Source organism: Aegilops tauschii, chromosome 3, assembly GCF_002575655.3.
Source record: "Aegilops tauschii subsp. strangulata cultivar AL8/78 chromosome 3, Aet v6.0, whole genome shotgun sequence".
Classification (NCBI taxonomy): Eukaryota; Viridiplantae; Streptophyta; class Magnoliopsida; order Poales; family Poaceae; genus Aegilops; species Aegilops tauschii.
In genome coordinates, this window is record NC_053037.3 from 230,388,097 (window position 1) to 230,411,926 (window position 23,830).

The window sequence follows — 23,830 nt, forward strand, 5'->3', positions numbered from 1 at the left end:
GAAGAGAGGAGAGGAGGCCAGGGCAGGGCCGCGTGCCCCTCCCCCCCCAGTCAGAATAGGACAAGGAGAGGGGGGCGGCGCCCCCCCTTCCTTCCTCCCCTCCACCTCTTCTCCCTTCCTCTCCTAGTCCAACATGGAAAGGGGGGGAGTCCTACTCCCGGTAGGAGTAGGACTCCTCCTGGCGCGCCTCTCCTCCCTTGGCCGGCGGCCTCCCCCTTGCACCTTTATATACGGGGCAAGGGGGCACCTCTAGACACAATTGATCAACGATCTTTTAGCCGTGTGCGGTGCCCCCCTCCACCATATTACACCTCAATAATATCGTAGCGGTGCTTAGGCGAAGCCCTGCGTCGGTAGAACATCATCATCGTCACCACGCCGTCGTGCTGACGAAACTCTCCCTCAACACTCGGCTGGATCGGAGTTCGAGGGACGTCATCGAGCTGAACGTGTGCTGAACTCGGAGGTGCCGTACGTTCGGTACTTGATCGGTCGGATCGTGAAGACGTACGACTACATCAACCGCGTTGTGTTAACGCTTCCGCTTTCGGTCTACGAGGGTACGTGGACAACACTCTCCCCTCTTGTTGCTATGCATCACCATGATCTTGCGTGTTCGTAGGAATTTTTTTAAATTACTACGTTCCCAACATATAGTATATGCAACCAACGGCACAGAAATTTCTCCACATAAATATAGATTGGTTAGTGGACAATACAGAATCACACCATGAAAGGTCCACCAAACAATGGATTAAAAATAAAAATAAAACACACTATCATCTTCCCCACACGCCAGACTAAATATTCTGTCAATTCCAAAATATAAAGGGTATTAATTTTCTAGGAAGTCAATTTTTTTAACTTAGAGCAAGTTCAAAGCAAAAATATCGACATCCGCAACATTAAACAAAAAAGTATAAAAATTTATTTCATGATAAATATAAAAATACCAATATGATATTATGAATTTTGATATATTTCTTTGCAAATTTGATCAAACTTAAAAGATTTATCTTTTCAAAAAAATAATATACCTTATATTATGAAAGAGAGTGATTTAAAAAAAGACAACACTAACGGCGCAGCAAAGCACGTCCAACACTTCTTGTTAGTTTGAAATCTGACGTGGCACCGGCCCTGCGTCAAGATTCATGCAACGGTGGAAAGGGGTCGCTGGACCCTTCTCCTGGCTGACGGTCGGTAGTTAACATTCCTAACAAAAGGGATTTACCACTTTCACACAGCGTGGCCCAAGCGGTTTATAGGTGACACGGCAACGGGCCCGACGTTTCACGGTAACCGCGCGCTGTTTCGAACCGCCATATAGCCAAGGTCACAATTGTCAATGTGCAAAGGAAAGCCAGAATATAAATACAGAAAGGAAGACGAGAGGAATTAACAAAATCTCGCCCCCTCAGGCTCCAACTCGTCTCTCGCATTTCCCGCTTTGCTTCCACCTCTTTCCCCGCCTCGCCTGCCTCTTCGCCGCCTCTCCCCTTCTCTCCTAGGTTTAGGGTTTCCCCGGCGGCGACTCGAGTCAAGGCTGTAAGCCTGTAACACGCCGTGACTGGTGAGTCTCCTAACACGCCCACCCCCCCCCCCCCCCCCCCCCCCCCCCCCCCCTGGCCTTCAACCATCTGATTCATGTCTGCATCCTCCTCGCTGGCCGTAGGCGATGCCGGTTCCTCTCGGGATGGCGGAGGTGTGGATCTATTTGCCATGGGCCGGGCCGGTGAATTAGGTTCGGTGTCATGTGCCGATACCTGGTTTTGGTTTTGTGGGCGGATCGGTTTTGGATCTAGGTTTTACTTGTTGGTAGTGGCGTGTGGGTTGGAGATCTGTTGGTGAAGTTTCGTGTTTGTTATTTTTGTTATCGAAGATAGCATGTTTGATCATGGTATTGCATCTGTTTGAGCCTTTGTTGCTTCGATTTACTATAGGGTTGTAATTGGTAATTTTGGCGACTAACTTGCGTAAAAATTGGTCTCTGCTGTTTTCGTTGCCTATTAAAATTAGGCCAGACACAAACTTCGATTTGATTTTTTGGTTATGTACTTCAATTGTACCTTTTCATCTGTACACAACAAAGTCTACATCGTTATGCGCGCATCAAATTGTACAGAATGATGATAGTGTTCCTGAGCTGATCAAAATTAGGCATGTTTGCATAGTATTTTGATGATTGTAGGTGTGAGAATGGGGATTGGTGTAATCTGGGACACACTAGTCTAATATTCTTATTCAACTAAGGCAGGAAGATGGGTAACTACATGTTCTGATTTTTTTGAATTTGTTATGTGTGATGGACTTTATTAGATTTGACCCTCCAGCCTAACCAACTTAGGATAAGCTCTGACTCAGCGAACATATCATCTAACCTGTTAGCTATGCTCAATAAACTGTGCTGAGAGTTTCTGCACATAAATATGTTACTCCTAGAAATATCTAAGTCACTACTTTTCATTTCTCATAATTTTAATCATAACAATTGCCTTTGATATTCCTTCCCATGTTTGTAAATTATTGTACTATATCTTCTTGCAATACATACTTGTTTAATTATTTTTATGCCAGCTATCCAGAAAGATTTTGTACTCAACCTTTTGGAGTTCATCTTGCTATGCTCTTTTGTGTTGCCACCTTCAGTTATCTTTTTATCTGTGTGATGCATGTTGTTAAATTTTGTGTAACTTGCTTTCTGTTGCTCATTCCAGCCAAGTCACTACAGTATAACGAGGTGCGTTTCCTTCAAAGCTGTCAATTGTACGGAGATGGAAATGACCCCTGAATTATTGTATGGACAAAATGTATATGTTCCAACTGCTGTAAATTCCTATACATATGGTTATGCAGGTAAAATATTAATTTGCATCATGCAGTTGATGGTATTTTTACTTCCCTGTGCCATCAGATTATAATACACAGTCCTTTAAAATACAGAAGTTGGATCACCTATGGATTGGTATAACCATCAGAACTCTCTAGGATATGATGCTCAAGATGTTTATTTTCCGGTTAGTGTAACAGCAAAATTTCTTCAGTACCTGTTCTTTTTACCTTCGAACATTTATAACATGTTGCTCTCACAGGCTTTCCAGACTGACGGCACACAGTGTGTTTACTATGCTACCCCTGACAATGGATCAGTTCATCCTTCCTACAGCCCTTACCCTATGGATCCTGGTTACATAGTTGATGGATCTTATCTGCCACAAGAATATGTCCCTGACACTGACCCTACATGCCAAGTAGTTCCCTCATCTTATTACATTCCATCTGTTCTTCCTTATGCAGTCGATAGTGTCCTAGGAATCACTGCCACATCTCTCCACCCATCTAGTGTTGCATTCATTCCAAGCATGCCAGCTTATGCTGTAACATCCACAAATCATGTGTTACCTTTGATGGCTCTTGTTGCCCCGAAAAATGATGTTGTCGTGAATCCGCCTGTACAATCAACAATTGTCTCTTCAAAGCAGTTTCAGAATCACTCAATGATACCAATTGTTCAGTTGCATAACTCACTTCCAATGAAGCAAGAGCTGGGAAATGGGTCCATGGTGTCTGTTAAACCTCTTCATACCCCACAGGTAGGCGCACATGTTCTTCTGGAACTTGCTCTCATTGTTCTCTTTTGTGAGGCCTGCTGTTTAGCATTTACTACCTCCATTCCTAGAAGTAAGGTGTATTTTGTTTCGTTAAGACATGCATTTGACCAATACTGGCTACATAAATACAAGGTTATATGACATGAAATTTGTGTCACTAGGTTCGTATTTAGAAGTACTTTGTTATGATGGTGATTTTGTGTCACATAAATCAAGTATTAGAAGAGTAATTCTTGCTCAAAGTCTTGTCTTAACAAAATGAAATACACCTTATTCATCAGAATGGAGGGAGTAAATAACATCCTCTGAACTGTTTGTTGAGTTGAAGCTACTATAGGATCCATCATTTCCTCTTAATTTCTTGTGTATGAACCCTTAAATATGAAAAAAGCATGCCTAAGAAAAACTCAGAACAGTAAGCCTGTAATGCCGTTGAAGCTTTTGGGGTACCAGTAGTTGATGATGCTCTGATGTGAATGGGCAATTGTTCCCGCCACGTCTTAATATATCTTTAGAAATAAATTCCACTACTATATGGCACTCCCAGTCGTCATGGTTCCTTCTTTTTGGTGTTCTTTTGGGATGGTAACTTTTCAACGTTGCAAGGCATGCATATTGTAGAAGTAACATTGAATGTGAGGCTGATTATATTTCTCCAACATGTGTATTTGTTGTGTTACTAGCCACCTTGCCAGCTCTCGTCCTCTTCTCTAGGACAGAGATAATTGTTAATGGAAGATTGCTAGTTATTGATGTTATCTGTTGGGTCAACTACCATAGAGTACTGTTGGGTCAACTACAATAGAGTAGTTCATTTTATATTCTTTACAACATCTTTCAGCATAATAGCTTCTATATTTTCTCCACTACATGTAAAAGTTCTGTAGTCATCAAAACACTTTCTGCTTCTTACTGTTGATACAAAAGTTGATTATTTCTTTTCTCATGCTTTAAGTTTGTTCCTATCTTGAGCTGAGAAATATTATTCTTATGATTAGGCACCTACAAATGTGCTTGACAGTCCAATGGCTGCTGCCAAGCATTCACCAAAGGCAAAATTATCTGGAAATGATTGTTTTGCATGTGTCGGATCTGATCCTCAGAAGTGGGCTTCAGCTGAGAAATTTCAGCCTACTTCAAAGTCGAGTGGTCAACTAAAGGCACATGGCTCTAGTAATGCGGAGAAACATAGCGGCCAAAGGTCACCAGCCATAGTTGCAAAATCCTACACGTCAAGGCTGATTGTTGGGAACTCAGATGGGACAATCCTTATAAGATCTGACCAATACAACGGTAATGACCTCCGAGTGGACAATCCCTATGCAAAGTTCTTTGTTATCAAGTCAATTGGTGAGGCGGATATCCACAAATCAATTAAGTATGGTGTATGGTCTAGTTCCTCCAGTGGAAATAGCAAGCTGGATTGCGCATATAGGGATGCTGACCGAATAGCTAAGCGGAATTCTACAAAGTGTCCAGTTTTTCTGTTCTTTTCTGTAAGCAGTTCCAACTTGTCCAACTTCCATTTTCTTAAAATATGGTTTGTCCTTAAAATTCAATTATTAAATGTGACTTGTGGCTCATCAGGTGAATGGTAGCGGGCACTTTTGTGGCTTGGCCGAGATGGTTGGTCCTGTAGATTTTCATAAGGACATGGACTTCTGGTGCCAGGATAAATGGACTGGTTGCTTTCCTGTAAGATGGCATATAATCAAAGACGTACCTAACTATACTTTGCAGAATATCTTGCTTCAGAATAATGAAAATAAGCCTGTCACACACAGCAGAGATACCCAAGAGGTAAGCATTCCATTTGTGGGAAGCCAGTTTCGATCCATGGAATATCAAGTGAATACTAGTTTCCCTGTGGTGAAGTGTCTTCACGTTGCATTCTTTTTCCGTGGTCTAGTTCTGAGCATACATGTAGTGTCTGCTTTCAACCTCCTGATCATGATCCAAGCTTCAAATGCAGGTCCCATATGTTCCTGGAATATCTGTGCTCAAGATCTTGAAGGATATCAAAGTGAAGGAGTGCCTATTTGACGATTTTATGAGATACGAGGAAGATGAAGCAAGAATTAAGCAGCGTAGATGGTCCAAGTTGAGTCACAATGCTCCAGATTTTGTTCCTGTCTCACAGCGTAAGAGCGATGCCTCAGATCTTCAGCTGCCAAAATTTGGTGGTGTGCTGATAGACAGAACATTGGAGATACAGAACATGTCAGAGAAGCCACATGATTGTAATGGCATCAAACGACAGGATGCTGTTGAAAAACAAGTTGGTATTGAGGCTGGGAAAGAAAATGGGCATCAAGAAAACCGTTGTTATGGCAAGCAGGATAATGAAAAAGCGCCTAGATCTTCAACTAGCCAGCCACAAACTTCAACCTTGAAAATGAGCATGGATGGGAAGCAACAATACTGGAAGAAGGTGGAAAACCCTAAACCGAATCCTGATGGTGCTGGACATGGATCGTCAAAATTGAATGAGAACGGAGTTAATATTAGCTCGGCAATTGTCAGATTGGAGGCACCTGAAGATGATTCAATTGTTGCGAAAGTTGGTTCTCTTACAATCAGTTCAAAGACAAGGAAGGCTGAAGATAAGAGTCCCTTGGTTGATGTTGTGACCATTGGCTCGTTGCCAATCCGGGTCAACAAATCTGTTGCGTAGTGGGGGCTACCTTTTTTGCGTTTAGTCTCTCTTCCTGGTCCTGCTCCAGTTGTTATTCCAGCTTTAAGGGCGATGAAAAGGAAAAGACTACTTACATTCTAGTTTCCTGGTCAAGAAAACAGTTTTATTTTGGAAAGGAAGGATGGAACATGGAAGGACAGTACAGGATGTAATTCTCTTTAAAATTAAGAAAGAAGTGAAGATGAAAGTAAACGGGGAATCTGCATTCACTTTTTATTCAGGCCCGCTTGACTGAATTGTTGTTGTTATGCTTTGGTGTCGCCTGCCCCGCGTGAGCTCTTGATCGGACCCCTTCCATAGCGTACGTTGCGCCTGCCCGTGTCTGTTCGGGCCAGCCCCTCATGCTTCCGCTGCGCTCCCATCCCTGAGGAGTGACGGTGGATTGGCTCGCAGCGCCGCCCGCTCGTAGAAGCAGTAGGCGCCAGCGAGTTTCACTCGTCACTGTTTGTAGTTGAAAACGAGAGACTCGATTGATGCAAATAGTAAACAGAGATGTAATGAGAATAGTTAATCTTTGTTCTTTGTCGATTTTTTTAATCTTTATTGATGAGAGTACTCCTGTTTATACAGTGCCAAGGACGCTTCTTAATAGGCATACAGAGATGGGCGCAACCGTCGTGACTATTGCCCCAAGACAACTGCTGACGGTTCCTACAAATAACACATTAATTAATTCAAGCACTCCCCCCTAATCACTGCTGCTTGGTCTTGTCAGAAGACTTCATCTTGATAAAAATTCCTTTAAAAATCCCATGGGAAAAATCTGAGACCAGTGGGCAAGTAAGGAGAAAATATACAATAGCAATCATCGCCTTTTAAAATAATAAGAGAACAGTAAATTAGGACAATGCTAACGCTCACACGTGTGGTGGGAGCTAAACCCGCCCACACGCCCTAACATACAGAATACGCCATGTCATCGCATGCATGCATGTGGATTTTTTTTTTGGATTTTCAGTTTTTTAAATGTTTTATCTCTTAAATGAAAAATTCGATTAAAAATCCGTTTTCATCATTAAATCCCTCGCGACGAGATCTTCGAAACTAGATCTCATATCAATATATTTCGACGAAAGTTTTTTGGGTTAAAAGTTGCCATGTCTATTGCACATGAATTGCCATGATATTTACACTAAAATTGCCATGTTATGTTTCAACCTTCTATATTAAAAAGTAAATTTTGACATATTATAAAACGGAGAATTAAGAAACTAGACTTGCCATGCACCATAAACTAAAATTGCCATGATACATGCATTTAAAATTGCCATGGTTCATGCAAAAAAATATTTTCATGATCAAAGTATTGGAATTGCTATCATCAAAAACTAAAATTGCCATGATCTACAAACTAAAATTGCCACATGGCAACTTTAGTTTAAGCAGTATGGCAACTACTCCCTCCGTTCCAAAATAGATGACTCAACTTTGTACTAACATTAGTACAAAGTTAGTACAAAGTTGGATCATCTATTTTGGAACGGAGGCAGTGTAAACATCATGGCAATTTTTGGGCAAAAATTTCTTTCGTCGAAACATATCAACATGGGGTCTAGTTTTGAAGATCTCGTCGAGACGGATTTAATGGTGAAAACCGATTTTTAATTCAGTTTTTTAATTAGGAGATAAAACATTTTTAAACCGAAAACCAAAAAGATTTCTACTAATGTCATCTGTTCGTACGTGGCAAAATGAGTGGTTATGAAGGCATGTGGGCGATGTGCAAACGCCCACACGTGTGGGTGTTAGTTTTTCCGATAAATTAAGGGACAATACATATATTGTATATATTTCCTTGAAATCTCAATGGGAAAAACAAAAAGTATGACATATGATCTTGTGTTAATATTATACCTTATTAAAAACCTTGATGAGAACCTGTAAATATATAAAGGAAAAAGGAGTATAATATGATGTTGGGAAACATAGCAGAAAAAAAAATTCATCATACGGATCGAACTCCAGGAACACTATTAAGATGCATATAGAGGTTTGGATCGTTACCAACTATGAGTTGCAGTGGAAGAAAGTTGGAGTAGATTGCTGATGAAGTCCCTTGAATGGTTCATGAACGATCCATCGAACCGAAGACTGGTAGTACGACCTCTCTATGAATTGCATGCGTGCGGGCATTCTGACCCGGCAATACTTCACCGTCCAGAGCTTGTCTTTGTGGAGAACTAGAGGAGAAAGAAGAGAGCCTTACGAGGCATCTCTATTATGTGGACCAGAGAAAACCAGAGCTAGGTCTAGTCTAGAATAAGTCTAAACAAGAACTAGAGGTAGATAGTGGACGCCCTGGAACAAAGGGCTTGTGTCTTCGCGCGTGGGGGGGGGGGGGGCGCTCGTAAATATAGGTGTGTGCGTGTGTGTGTGTGTGTGGGGGGGGGGGGGGCGAGGCTGACTTGGAGGAGGGGCTCCCCTTCCCTTGCGCCGGCCTAGGGGAGGAGGCGTCCTTCCCCCCTTTAGCCTGTCTAAAAAGCCACGACGGTGGGAGCGTGCCTCCACTATAAGGGCCTTAGGGCCAATTAGCTCTTCACTAATAGACCAATTGATATTTTCCTTAGCCCATTGACTCTAAATATAGGGACTCCTAAATAATTACCTAAGTCTTCTATTATTTATATTAGGTCCCCAGAAACATTTTCTGCCTGCATATCATTACTTGTATTACCTAGTTTTCTTTGAAACTATTCCGGTAACCCCGAAATGCTTCCAGTTTCTCTGAAAACAATTTCTTTTCTTCTCGAAATTTTTTCTGTAATATTTTCTCATATTCCTAACTCCTACAGAACTCAATAGATCGTAATCCCTTAAGTGTGTGACCCTGCAGGTTCGGTAAAATATACACATGAATGAAAACTCCTTCCGTTCAATGATCAATAGCGGAACCGTGGACATCCATATTGATTCCTATACTTACACGAACGATATTCGAGTGAACTGTTGGTTATCATATGTTGTTCGTTTTTCTTCCTGATACGTTTACAAAACCCGAGGTGAGATATATCGGTACTCTGTGAGATCAACACATGCTCACTATACCGGGCTTCCTCATTATTGGTTTTGTTCTCTTTTCTCGTTCAGGAGTTCCGGTATCCCCGTGATCAGTTCACGCTTTGTCTGGCCACATGAAGATAGATGCCGTCACACCGAGAGTGCCATAAGAATATCTCTCCCTTGATGGAGGGGCAAATCGCAGTCTCAAGCTATCTGGTCCCTCATCATACATTTCTGATGAACCCGTAAGTTGCCGTTATGGTCACCCTGTTACAGATGACTTTGGATCAACCCCAAAGGGCAACATCCAGTATGGAGTGACTCTATACTCTCATGGTCTAAGGAATCAAGCATAGGTTAACTCATGTGTTATGAACTATAGACTCCAGACGATAAAATCTCCAAGTATAACAAACAACTTGGGTCAATTCAACACGAGTGTTCTACCAACATCATGCTTTTAGATGTAACTGGCGTATGCCCATGATTTGGAAAACAAAATCATCAAATTAACACTTGAGCTAGTCCTAGAGGCAAGACTAGGAATCTGGTTTTTACCGTTTATACTTCTACACGTGCTAATGAGTTTTCCTATCAATCGCATATTCAAGAATCATAGCAGTTATAGCATAGAATATAAACATTAACTATAAACTTGGAAATACACAATACAAATATTATTGCCTCTAGGGCAAATTTTCAACAATCTCCCACTTGCACTAGAGTCAATAATCTAGATTACATAGCTTCCCTTACACCAATGGCAATCAGATGTTGTTCATGCTTTGCTCGTGGTAAAGGATTCGTCATCGGGTGTGACACATTCAAGCCTGTGTGAATCTCGACTAGTTTTACTAAACCTTCTTCAACATGATATCAAATAAGGTGATACTTGCGTTGTACTGGACTTCTGATGGGATCTTGGCTCCTTTGCTTGAACCACAGCGCTGCTATTATCACAATATAGCTCCATGGGATTTGTTGCACTTGGAACCACATGTAGTTCTTCAAGAAACATCTTGATCCAAACCACCTTCTTCGAAGCTTCTAAAGTTGCGATATATTCTGCTTCCATCGTAGAATTAGCAACAGTGTTCTGCTTGAAACTTTTCCAAACCACTACACTACCATCGAGAGTGAAAACATAGCCCGATCAAGATTTGTAGTCATCCATATCATTCATGAAGCTAGCATCAGTGTAACCACTTACAACGAGCTCTTCATCACCTCCATAGAATAGGAGCAAATCCTTAGTCCTTCTGAGGTACTTCAGAATATTTTTAACTGCTGCCTAGTGAGACAATCTTGGATCATTTTGGTACCTGCTACAAACACTTAGAGCATAAGAAACATCTGGTCTTGACATAGCATGACGTACATGATAGATCCCACCGCCAAAGCATATGGAATATTGGTCATATACACTTTCTCATCGTCCGGGGACTTTGATTCTTGCTAAGTGTTGTGCCATGTGACATTGGGAGTGAGCCCTTCTTGGCATGCTCCATTTTAGACCTCTTTAAAACCTTGTCAATGTACCCGCTCTAGATTTTAATGCCCAATATATATGTCGCTTCACCTAAGTCTTTCATCGAAAAAGCACTTTTCATTGAATCTTTAATTTTACTAAGAAATTTCACATCATTGCCAATCAACAATATGTCATCACATACAAGATTAAAAATGCCTTGGCACTCCCACTAAACTTCTTGTAAATGAAAGACTCTTCACCATTCTTAATGAAGCCGAATCCTTTGATCACTTCATCAAAGCGAATATTCCAGCTCCTTGATTCTTGCTTCAAACCATATATTAATCTTTGAAGCTTGCACACATTATCGACATCCTTAGGATCGACAAAACCTTCTGGCTATATCATGTATACATCCTCTTCAAGTTTTCCATTTAGGAAAGTTGTATTGACGTCCATCTGACATATCTCATAGTAGAAATAGCAGCAACTGCCAACATAATTCGCACAAACTTAAGCATTGCTACAAGTGAAAAAGTCTCGTCATAATCAACTCCTTTGATCGGTTGGAATCCTTTCGCGACAAGCCTTGCTTTATAGATAGTAGGATTACCAACCACATCTGTCTTTATTTTGAAGATCCATTTACATCCAATAGGTTTCAGTCCCTCTGGAGGCTCTACCAAGTTCCAAACTTGATTCTCATGCATGGATTCCATTTCAGTTTTCATGGCTTTAAACCATTCCTTCGAGCTGGGCACCGCCGTCACCTCTCTGTAGTGCGTATGTTCATCTTCTTCTAAGATGTGTATTTCGTTATGATACCACTCATGTGGTTCACTAACTCTACTTGACATGCGCGGTTCAGTTATAGACTTGACCGAAGTTTTCACTCTTGTAGTGGCAACTTTTGGTTAAGTTGTAGGAATACATGGTGGAACTACTTTTGGTTCTTCAGTACTACGAACTGTTTCAGAAGATTCATTAATCTCGTCAAGTTGTACTGTTAAAAGTGGGACTAACCCAAAAATCTGCAGGCAGCTCAAGTTTATATGCATTATCATTTATTTTCTCTAACACCTTAAAAGGACCATCAGCACGTGGCATTAACTTTGATTTGCGCAAATCAAGAAATCTATCCTTACGCAAATGTAACCAAACAAGGTCTCTAGGTGCAAACACAACACATTTTCTACCCTTATCTCCAGCAAGTTTATATTTAGCATTCATACGCTCAATGTTCTCCTTAGTTAACTCATGCACTTTTAAGATCAATTTAACACATTGTTTAGCATCAAAATTAACCTTCTCCGAAGATGCAAGAGGCAACAAATCAATAGGTGCACGAGGTAGGAAACCATACACAATTTCAAAAGGGCACATCTTAGTAGTATAATGCAACGAGCGATTATAAGCAAATTCAATATGAGGCAAGCATTCTTCCCACATTTTCTTGTTATTCTTCAAAACAGCCCTAAGCATAGTAGACAATGTTATATTGACTACTTCAGTTTGTCCATCAGTTTGGGGGTGACAAGTAGTACTAAAAAGCAGTTTAGTCCCCAACTTAGCCCATAAACATCTCCAAAAGTGGCTAATAAATTTAGTATCACGATCTGAAACAATAGTATTTGGCACACCATGCAAGCGAATAATTTCACGAAAGAACAAATAAACAACATTAGCAGCATCATCGCTTTTATGACATGGTATGAAGTGTGCCATTTTCGAAAATCTATCGACGACAACAAATATGCTATCCCTCCCCTTCTTTGTTCGAGGTAATCCTAAAAGAAAATCCATAGATATATCCTCCCAATGAACACTAGGTACAGGCAAAGGCATATATAAACCATGAGGATTGAGTCGTGACTTAGCTTTTTGACATGTAGTGCAGCGAGCAACAAAAGGCTCAACATCCCGTCTCATCTTTGTCCAAAATAAATGTCTAGCAAGTATATCCTCCATCTTCTTCACGCCAAAGTGTCCCATTAATCCTCCTCCATGTGCCTCCTGCATCAAAAAAAGACGAACGGAGCTAGATGGAATGCATAGCTTGTTAGCACGAAACACAAATCCATCGTTAACGACAAACTTGTTCCATGTTCTCCCTTCTTTACAATTATGCAATACATCTTTAAATTTAGCATCATGCACATATTGATCTTTGATGGTCTCCAAACCAAATATTTTAAGGTCAAGTTGTGAAAGCATAGTATAACGATGAGACAATGCATCAGGAATATCATTTTCTTTACCCTTCTTGTGTTTAAAGACATAAGGGAAAGTCTCAATGAATTCAAACCATTTAGCATGTCTACGGTTCAGTTTTGCTTGACTTTTAATGTGTTTCAAAGATTCATGATCAGGATGTATAACAAATTCTTTGGGCCATAAATAATGTTGCGATGTTTCTAAGGTCAGAACAAGAGTATATAATTCTTTATCATAAGTAGAATAGTTCAGACTAGGCCCACTCAATTTTTCAGAAAAGTATGCAACAGATTTGCCATCTTGTAATAACACACCTCCTAATTCAATTCCACTAGCATCACATTCAAGCTCAAAAGTCTTATTAAAATCAGGAAGTTGGAGTAAAGGTGTTGGGAACGCAGTAATTTCAAAAAATTTCCTATGCACACGCAAGATCCATCTAGGTGATGCATAGCAACAAGAGAGGAGAGTGTAGTCCACGTACCCTCGTAGACCGAATGTGGAAGCGTTATGACAACGCGGTTGATGTAGTCGTACGTCTTCACGATCCGACGGATCCTAGTACCGAAAGTATGGCACCTCCGCGATCAGCACACGTTCGGCTACGTCCCACGAACTCTCGATCCAGCTGAGTGTCGAGGGAGAGCTTCGTCAGCACGACGGCGTGATGACGGTGATGATGAAGTTACCGACTCAGGGCTTTGCCTAAGCACTACAACGATATGACCGAGGTGGAATCTGTGGAGGGGGGCACCGCACACGGCTAAGACATCTGTCAACTTGTGTGTCTATGGGGTGCCCCCTCCCCCGTATATAAAGGAGTGGAGGAGGGGGAGGGTCGGCCCTCTCATGGCGCGCCCCGAGGGGAGTCCTACTCCCACTGGGAGTAGGATTTCCCCCTTCCCTAGTTGGAGTAGGAGAGGATGGAAGGAAGAGAGAGGGAGAAGGAAAGGGGGGCGCCGCCCCTCCTTCCCTAGTCCAATTCGGACCCAAGGGGGAGGGGGCGCGCGGCCTGCCCTGGCCGCCCCTCTCTCTCTCTCTCTCCACTAAGGCCCATAAGGCCCATTATACTCCCCGGGGGGTTCCGGTAACCCCCTCGGTACTCCGGTAAATGCCCGAACTCACCCGGAACCCTTCCGATGTCCAAACATAGCCATCCAATATATTGATCTTCATGTCTCGACCATTTCGAGATTCCTCGTCATGTCCGTGATCACATCCGGGACTCCGAACAACCTTCAGTACATCAAAACACATAAACTCATAATACCGATCGTCACCGAACGTTAAGCGTGCGGACCCTACGGGTTCGAGAACTATGTAGACATGACCGAGACTAATCTCCGGTCAATAAACAACAGCGGAACCTGGATGCTCATATTGGTTCCTACATATTCTACGAAGATCTTTATCGGTCAAACCGCATAACAACATACGTTGTTCTCTTTGTCATTGGTATGTTACTTGCCCGAGATTCGATCGTCGGTATCTCAATACCTAGTTCAATCTCGTTACCGACAAGTCTCTTTACTCGTTCCATAATGCATCATCCCCCAACTAACTCATTAGTCACATTGCTTGCAAGGCTTATAGTGATGTGCATTAACGAGAGGGCCCAGAGATACCTCTTCGATACTCGGAGTGACAAATCCTAATCTCGATCTATGCCAACTCAACAAACACCATCGGAGACACCTGCACAACATCTTTATAATCACCCAGTTACGTTGTGACGTTTGATAGCACACTAAGTGTTCCTCCGGTATTCGGGAGTTGCATAATCTCATAGTCATAGGAACACGTATAATTCATGAAGAAAGCAATAGCAATAAACTAAACGATCAAGTGCTAAGCTAACGGAATGGGTCAAGTCAATCACATCATTCTCTAATGATGTGATCCCGTTAATCAAATGACAACTCATGTCTGTGGCTAGGAAACCTAACCATCTTTGATTCAACGAGCTAGTCAAGTAGAGGCATACTAGTGACACTCTGTTTGTCTATGTATTCACACATATACTAAGTTTCCGGTTAATGCAATTCTAGCATGAATAATAAACATTTATCATGATATAAGGAAAATATAAATAACAACTTTATTATTGCCTCTAGGGCATATTTCCTTGAGTCTCCCACTTGCACTAGAGTCAATAATCTAGATTACACAGTAACGATACTAACACCCATGGAGTCTTGGTGCCGATCATGTTTTGCTCGTGAGAGAGGCTTAGTCAACGGGTCTGCAACATTCAGATCCATACGTATCTTGCAAATCTCTATGTGTCCCTCCTTGACTTGATCGCGGATGGAATTGAAGCGTCTCTTGTTGTGCTTGGTTCTCTTGTGAAATCTGTATTCCTTTGCCAAGGCAATTGCACCCGTATTGTCACAAAAGATTTTCATTGGACCCGATGCACTAGGTATGACACCTAGATCGGATATGAACTCCTTCATCCAGACTCCTTCATTTGCTGCTTCTGAAGCAGCTATGTACTCCGCTTCACACGTAGATCCCGCCACGACACTTTGCTTAGAACTGCACCAACTTACAGCTCCACCATTCAATATAAATACGTATCCGGTCTGTGACTTAGAGTCATCCAGATCAGTGTCAAAGCTTGCATCGACGTAACCATTTACGACGAGCTCTTTGTCACCTCCATAAACGAGAAACATATCCTTAGTCCTTTTTAGGTATTTCAGGATGTTCTTGACCGCTGTCCAGTGATCCACTCCTGGATTACTTTGGTACCTCCCTGCTAAACTTATAGCAAGGCACACATCAGGTCTGGTACATAGCATTGCATACATGATAGAACCTATGGCTCAAGCATAGGGAATGACTTTCATTTTCTCTCTATCTTCTGCAGTGGTCGGGCATTGAGTCTGACTCAATTTTACACCTTGTAACACAGGCAAGAGCCCTTTCTTTGCTTGATCCATTTTGAACTTCTTCAAAACTTTATCAAGGTATGTGCTTTGTGAAAGTCCAATTTAGCGTTTTGATCTGTCTCTATAGATCTTGACGCCTAATATATAAGCAGCTTCACCGAGGTCTTTCATTGAAACACTCTTATTCAAGTATCCTTTTATGCTATCCAGAAATTCTATATCATTTCCAATCAACAATATGTCATCCACATATAATATTAGAAATGCTACAGAGCTTCCACTCACTTTCTTGTAAATACAGGCTTCTCCAAAAGTCTGTATAAAACCATATGCTTTGATCACACTATCAAAATGTTTATTCCAACTCCGAGATGCTTGAACCAGTCCATAAATGGATTGCTGGAGTTTGCACACTTTGTTAGCATCCTTTGGATTGATTAAACCTTCAGGTTGCATCATATACAACTCTTCTTCCAGAAATCCATTCAGGAATGCAGTCTTTACATCCATTTGCCAAATTTCATAATCATAAAATGCAACAGTTGCTAACATGATTCGGACGGACTTAAGCATCGCTACGGGTGAGAAGGTCTCATCACAGTCAACTCCTTGATCTTGTCGAAAACCTTTTGCAACAAGTCATACTTTGTAGACAATAACATTACCGTCAGCGTCAGTCTTCTTCTTGAAGATCCATTTATTCTCGATGGCTTGCCGATCATCGGGCAAGTCAACCAAAGTCCACACTTTGTTCTCATACATGGACCCCATCTCAGATTTCATGGCCCCAAGCCATTTCGCGGAATCTGGGATCATCATCGCTTCCTCATAGTTCGTAGGTTCGTCATGGTCAAATAACATGATCTCCAGAACAGGATTACCGTACCACTTTGGTGCGGATGTTACTCTGGTTGACCTACGAGGTTCAGTAGTAACTTGATCTGAAGTTACATGATCATCATCATTAGCTTCCTCACTAATTGTGTAGAAGTCACATGAACTGATTTCTATGATGAACTACTTTCCAATAAGGGAGCAGGTACAGTTACCTCATCAAGTTCTACTTTCCTCCCACTCACTTCTTTCGAGAGAAACTCCTTCTCTAGAAAGGATCCATTCTTGGCAACGAATGTCTTGCCTTCGGATCTGTGATAGAAGGTGTACCCAATAGTCTCCTTTGGTTATCCTATGAAGACACATTTCTCCGATTTGGGTTCGAGCTTATCAGGTTGAAGCTTTTTCAAATAACCATAGCAGCCCCAAACTTCAAGAAACGACAACTTGGGTTTCTTGCCAAACCACAGTTCATATGGTGTCGTCTCAACAGATTTAGATGGCGCCCTATTTAACGTGAATGCAGCCGTCTGTAAAGCATAACCCCAAAACGATAGCGGTAAATCAGTAAGAGACATCATAGATCGCACCATATCTAGTAAAGTACGATTATGACGTTCGGACACACCATTACGCTGTGGTGTTCCGGGTGGCGTGAGTTGTGAAACTATTCTGAATTGTTTCAAATGAAGACCAAACTCGTAACTCAAATATTCTCCTCCACGATCAGATCATAGAATCTTTATTTTCTTGTTACGATGATTTTCCACTTCACTTTGAAATTCTTTAAACTTTTCAAATGTTTCAGACTTATGTTTCATTAAGTAGATATACCCATATCTGCTCAAATCATCTGTGAAGGTTAGAAAATAACGATACCCGCCACGAGCCTCAATGTTCATTGGACCACATACATCAGTATGTATGATTTCCAATAAATCTGTTGCTCGCTCCATTGTTCCGGAGAACGGAGTTTTAGTCATCTTGCCCATGAGGCATGGTTCGCAAGTACCAAGTTGTTGGCATTCTGGGAACGGGGGTCCACAGACTTGCCTGCCTGCGACCCATGGCGTGGATCTGCGAGCGGGCTCGTACGGCCCATCTTCGCCAGCAAGCACTCGAGACCCTCGCGAGGCGGACGACACAAGACCTCCTCGGGAGCGGCCTCACCAGGCTGGCTCGCGAGGGGCGGAGAGATCAAGGCAAGCCAAACCTCGCGAGGCTCCAATGACACAAGCCATGACGATCGAGACCAGGCGGGCGCCAGCGCGCACAGTGTCCTTGCTTCCTCTTTGGTGCTAAGGAGGCAAGCGCGGGCGAGGAGTACCGAGGTGTCAAGCAAAGGTTTTCATATCGGTGCAACGAGACCAAGACCAGCAGGACGGCAGGACGGAGGTCATCGTGGAGCCCAAGCCGACGTCATCACCAGAGCCTTTGGCAGACGAAGACCACCTTTAGTCAGGATAGCTTGTAGTAGCTGTCCCCTTTCAAATTGGCCGTTGTGGCATCCCTTCCCGCTCAATATTTGGGAAGAGGACCGGGGCCTCTATAAATAGGGCTAACCACCATGGTAGGAGGCTACTCGTCTCGAACTCATTCAGTTCATCCTCACACCCACCAAGCACAAGAACACCTCACCTCAGGAGGCTGTTCTTCCCCTTGTACTGTTCATCCTTAGCCCAAGAGGCAATCCACCACCGCCACACTGGAGTAGGGTATTACACCACAACGGTGGCCCGAACCAGTATAAATCTTGTGTCCTCATGTTTTTTGGGTTCGGCGATCTAGTCCGTGAGATCGTGGAGTGTGAGAGCGTGGGAGAGGAGAGATCTTCGTGCGCACCCCAGTGTTCGAACCTCAAGGGTTTTGCTGGAACCTGAAATCCGACATTTGGCGCGCCAGGTAGGGGTGCGCCGGAGTTTTCCTTCCGTCGATCTGCGCTTCACCGCCATCGCGCTCTGCCCCGATGGCAAGCGCAACACTTTCCGCTCTGACAACCGATGCCAGCGGCGGGGCCAGGGGGCTCCGAGCCTTGGCCCCCGCCTTACGACATGTGCAGTGGCCACCCAAGTTCAAGCCGGAGATGCCACCGCGCTACAACGGCACGGCGGATCCGGTGGCTTTCCTGCTGGCGTACGAGGAGGCCGTCCTCAAAGCTGGGGGCGACAACAGGGTCATGGCCAACTGGTTTCCCATGGCCCTTGCGGGCACACCGCGTGCCCGTCTGCTCACCCTCCCAGGGTCTTCCGCGGTGTATTGGAAGGAGTTGCGCGACCTCTTCACCGCACGCTTCGCGGCGCCGGCACCCCACGCTGTGGCGGCCCTCCTCGGTGGCTCGCAAGCGCCACCCTCAGACCATCACCTCAAGCCGTTCCTTTGCCAGATCGGCGCCGCTTCCACGTGCCAGGGGGCTCCCCCGGGCTGGGCGGCGCCTGAGGCCGACCTCACCTTCGACTCAGGGGACCACCCCGTCACCACCGCCGGCTCGGGTATGCTCCCAATGCTTTACACGCCCACCATCTGCAACGTGGCCGTCACCAAGACCCTCATCAACGGTGGCGCCGGCCTCAACGTGCTCTCCGTGGAGGCCTTCAGCCTTCTTCACGTACCACTCGAGCGGCTCCGCCTCAGCAAGCCTTTCTCGGGAGTTGGCGGCGGCACCGCCCACTCCCTGGGACAGATCCGCCTTCCTATCACCTTCGGCACGCGCGACAACTACCGCACCGAGCTGGTCGACTTCGACATCGCCCGCATCGGCCTCCCGTACAACACCATCCTCGGGTACTCAGCTCTGGCCCAGTTTATGTCAGCAACCCATCCGACTTACAACCTCATGAAGATGCCTGGGAGCAAGGGCGTCCTCACCGTCGAGGGGGACACCAAGGAGGCTCTGGTGGTGCTCAAGCTTGCCCTCAAGACCGCCGCGGCGGAGCAGCCCGCCGGCGCGGGCGCCTCCGAGGCCAAGGGAGCCGCACCAACCAAGAAGAAGCAGTTGTTCACCCAAGACAAGGCAGAAACCAAGCAGGTGCCAATCAATGAAGATGGGTCCTCAGGAGCCACCTTTCCATTGGTGCCGACCTCGACCCTGATCAAGAGGAAGCGTTGGTGAAGTTCTTGCGCGCAAACAAGGAGATATTCGCATGGGAACCCAAACAGCTGGTGGGGGTCCCGAGAGAGGTGATTGAGCATCACTTAAAGGTATGCCCCAATGTACGCCCTGTGAAGCAGCGGGAGAGACGACAGTCCAAGGAGAAGCAGGCCTTCATCGCCCAAGAAACCCGCAAGCTGGAGGCGGCGGGTGCCATTCGCGAGGTTCGGTACCCCGAGTGGCTGGCGAACCCCGTTGTTGTGCCGAAGAAAGGCGGGAAGGAGCGCATGTGTGTCGCTTCACCAACCTCAACAAGGCCTGCCCCCAAGATCCGTTCTCGCTTCCACGCATCGACCAGATCGTCGACTCCATCGCCGAGTGCGATTTGCTGTGCTTCCTGGATGCGTTCTCAGGCTGTCACCAGATCAAGATGGCGGTGGAAGATGTGGAGAAGACCGCCTTCCTGACCCCGTGTGGGGTGTACTGCTATACTTGCATGCCTTTCAGACTGCGCAACGCGGGAGCGACCTTCCAGCGGCTGATGCACATCGCCCTAGGGCGGCAACTCAGGAGAAACGTGGAGGCCTACATCGACGACATTGTGGTGAAGTCTCAGGAGGCGAGAACTTTGATCCAAGACCTGGAGGAGACCTTCGCGAGCCTACGCCAGGTGAACTTGCGGCTCAACCCGGAGAAGTGCGTGTTCGGTGTCCCTTCCGACAAGCTGCTGGGTTTCCTCGTGTCCCACAGAGGGATCGAGGCGAACCCAGAGAAGGTCAAGGCAATCGAAGACATGAGTCCACCGCCGACCCTCAAGGAGATGCAGAAGCTTGCCGGTCGTGTGACTACATTGGGCGCTTTATCTCCAAGCTGGGAGAGCGTGCCCTACCGTTCTTCAAGATGATGAAGAGGAAGGGCCCATTCGAGTGGACTCCGGAGGCCGACCGAGCGTTTCAAGACCTCAAGAGATACCTGACCAGCCCGCCAGTGATGGCGGCGCCTCGACCCCTCGTACCCTTGGTGCTCTACCTGTCTGCCACACCCCACTCTGCCAGCGCAGCGCTGGTGGACCTCAAAGAAGAGCGCCAGGTCAAGGGCCCGTCAAGTGGAACCACCTGGCCGGACGAAGCGGCGCGGCACCAAGGCGAAGCTCCTGAAGCAGCGGCTGCTTCGACAGATTACCAAGCCCCTGAAGCCGAAGACCCCGAAGAGACACCTCAACCCCCGGAAGCCGAAGACTCCGTTAGCTCTCCCGCCCTCGTCGAGCACCCGGTGTACTTCGTTAGCACAGTGCTGTGGGATGCGAGGGCATGATACCCCATGCCTCAGAAGATCCTACTCGCGCTCCTGGTGGCCTCGCGCAAGCTGCGCCACTACTTCTAGGGTCACCCCATCAAGGTTGTCTCGGCTTACCCGCTGGAGAGAGTGCTCAGGAGCCCCAATGCTGCCGGGCGAGTTGCTGAATGGAACATCGAGCTGCAAGCGTTTGACTTGGAGTTCAGCACGACCAGGGTCATCAAGGGGGCTGTGCTCGCAGACTTTGTGGTAGAATGGACCGACGCCCCAGAGCTCGAAGCAGGTGAGAACCAATCCCTATCTCCAGGGAGCAAAGCACCGGACGGCTAGGTCATGTACTTCGACGGTGCATTCTCGCGCCAGGGCGCGGGGGCTGGAGCGGTGCTTATCTCGCCCACCCAGGACAAACCCTACTACGCCGTGCAGCTCTGCTTCCAGCAGGGCGAGAAGGTCTCCAACAACATAGCAGAGTACTGATACGTCTCCATCGTATCTACTTTTCCAAACACTTTTGCCCTTGTTTTGGACTCTAACTTGCATGATTTGAATGGAACTAACCCGGACTGACGCTGTTTTCAGCAGAATTGCCATGGTGTTATCTTTGTGCAGAAACAAAAGTTCTCGGAATGACCTGAAACTTCACGGAGATTATTTTTAGAAATAATAAAAAATACTGGCGAAGGAATCAAGGCCAGGGGCCCACACCCTTTCCACGAGGGTGGGGGGCGCGCCCCCTGCCTCGTGGGCCCCCTGGTGCTCCACCGACCTCAACTCCAACTCCATATATTCGTGTTCGGGGAGAAAAAAATCAGAGAGAAAGATTCATCGCGTTTTACGATGCGGAGCCGCCGCCAAGCCCTAAACTCTCTCGGGAGGGCTGATCTGGAGTCCGTTTGGGGCTCCGGAGAGGGGAATCCGTCGCCGTCGTCATCATCAACCATCCTCCATCACCAATTTCATGATGCTCACCGCCGTGCGTGAGTAATTCCATCGTAGGCTTGCTGGACGGTGATGGGTTGGATGAGATTTACCATGTAATCGAGTTAGTTTTGTTAGGGTTTGATCCCTAGTATCCACTATGTTCTGAGATTGATGTTGCTATGACTTTGCTATGCTTAATGCTTGTCACTAGGGCCCGAGTGCCATGATTTCAGATCTGAACCTATTATGTTTTCATGAATATATGTGAGTTCTTGATCCTATCTTGCAAGTCTATAGTCACCTACTATGTGTTATGATCCGACAACCCCGAAGTGACAATAATCGGGACCACTCCCGGTGATGACCATAGTTTGAGGAGTTCATGTATTCATTATGTGTTAATGCTTTGGTCCGGTACTCTATTAAAAGGAGGCCTTAATATCCCTTAGTTTCCGCTAGGACCCCGCTGCCACGAGAGGGTAGGACAAAAGATGTCATGCAAGTTCTTTTCCATAAGCACGTATGACTATATTCGGAATACATGCCTACATTACATTGATGAATTGGAGCTAGTTCTGTGTCACCCTATGTTATGACTGTTACATGATGAACCACATCCGGCATAATTCTCCATCACCGATCCAATGCCTACGAGCTTTTCACATATTGTTCTTCGCTTATTTACTTTTTCGTTGCTACTGTTACAATCACTACAAAACCAAAAATATTACTTTTGCTACCGTTACCGTTACTTCCATACTACTTTGCTACTAAATACTTTGCTGCAGATACTAAGTTATCCAGGTGTGGCTGAATTGACAACTCAGTTGCTAATGCTTGAGAATATTCTTTGGCTCCCCTTGTGTCGAATCAATAAATTTGGGTTGAATACTCCACCCTCGAAAACTATTGCGATCCCCTATACTTGTGGGTTATCAAGACTATTTTCTGGCACCGTTGCCGGGGAGCATAGCTCTATTCTTTGAGTTACTTGGGATTTATATCTGCTGGTCATTATGAAGAACTTGAAAGACGCGAAAACAAAAATTTATCCATCAACTACGAGGGGAGGTAAGGAACTGCCATCTAGCTCTGCACTTGATTCACCTTCTGTTTTGAGTAAACTTGCGACACCTAAACCTGCTTCTGCTATTAATTCTGATATGTCACATGTTATTGATGATGCCACTTCTGCTATGCATGATACTTATGATGAAACTACTTCTATGCTTGATACTACTGTGCCACTTGGTGAATTTCTTGATGAACAACTTTCTAGGGCTAGAGAGAATGAAATTATTGAAACTGATAATATTGATGAAAGTGATGATGAAGATTCTCCCCCTAGATATGAATTACCTATTGTGCGTGAGGGCTATGTTATGGATGAAGAAACTGCTAGAGACTTTCTTGCTTGCAATGATAGAAGTGATCTTAAGAAATTATTAGCTAAGCTGAAACAAAAAACTCTGAATGCTAGAATGAAATATGATCCTGCTTATGCTACTTCACCTATCTTTGTTACTGATAAGGATTATGAATTCTCTGTTGACCCTGATATAATTACTTTGGTTGAATCTGATCCTTTCTATGGCTATGAATCTGAAACTGTTGTGGCACATCTTACTAAATTAAATGATATAGCCACCCTATTCACTAATGATGAGAAAACTCACTACTATTATATCCTTAAAATATTTCCGTTCTCATTAAAGGGTGATGCTAAGATATGGTTTAATTCTCTTGATCCTGGTTGTGTGCGTAGTCCCCAGGATATGATTTATTACTTCTCTGCTAAATATTTCC

General features: G+C 44.7%; 1 protein-coding gene across 2 annotated transcripts; it reads left to right on the forward strand.

Annotated features, from left to right (window-relative positions):
* The first annotated feature begins 1,400 nt into the window (after positions 1-1,400).
* Positions 1,401-6,498, forward strand: LOC109777528 (uncharacterized). Of its 2 annotated transcripts, XM_045234767.2 has the most exons (8): positions 1,411-1,573; positions 1,676-1,744; positions 2,718-2,856; positions 2,944-3,017; positions 3,093-3,593; positions 4,610-5,107; positions 5,199-5,411; positions 5,584-6,498. In XM_045234767.2, the coding sequence occupies exons 3-8, from the start codon at positions 2,775-2,777 to the stop codon at positions 6,283-6,285; spliced, it is 2,070 nt and encodes a 689-aa protein (XP_045090702.1). In that variant the 5' UTR covers positions 1,411-1,573; positions 1,676-1,744; positions 2,718-2,774; the 3' UTR covers positions 6,286-6,498. The 2 variants fall into 2 exon arrangements, with proteins under 2 accessions (XP_020191737.1, XP_045090702.1); XM_020336148.4 differs by lacking the exon at positions 1,676-1,744 and having other exon boundaries at positions 1,401-1,573.
* The last annotated feature ends 17,332 nt before the right edge of the window (positions 6,499-23,830 follow it).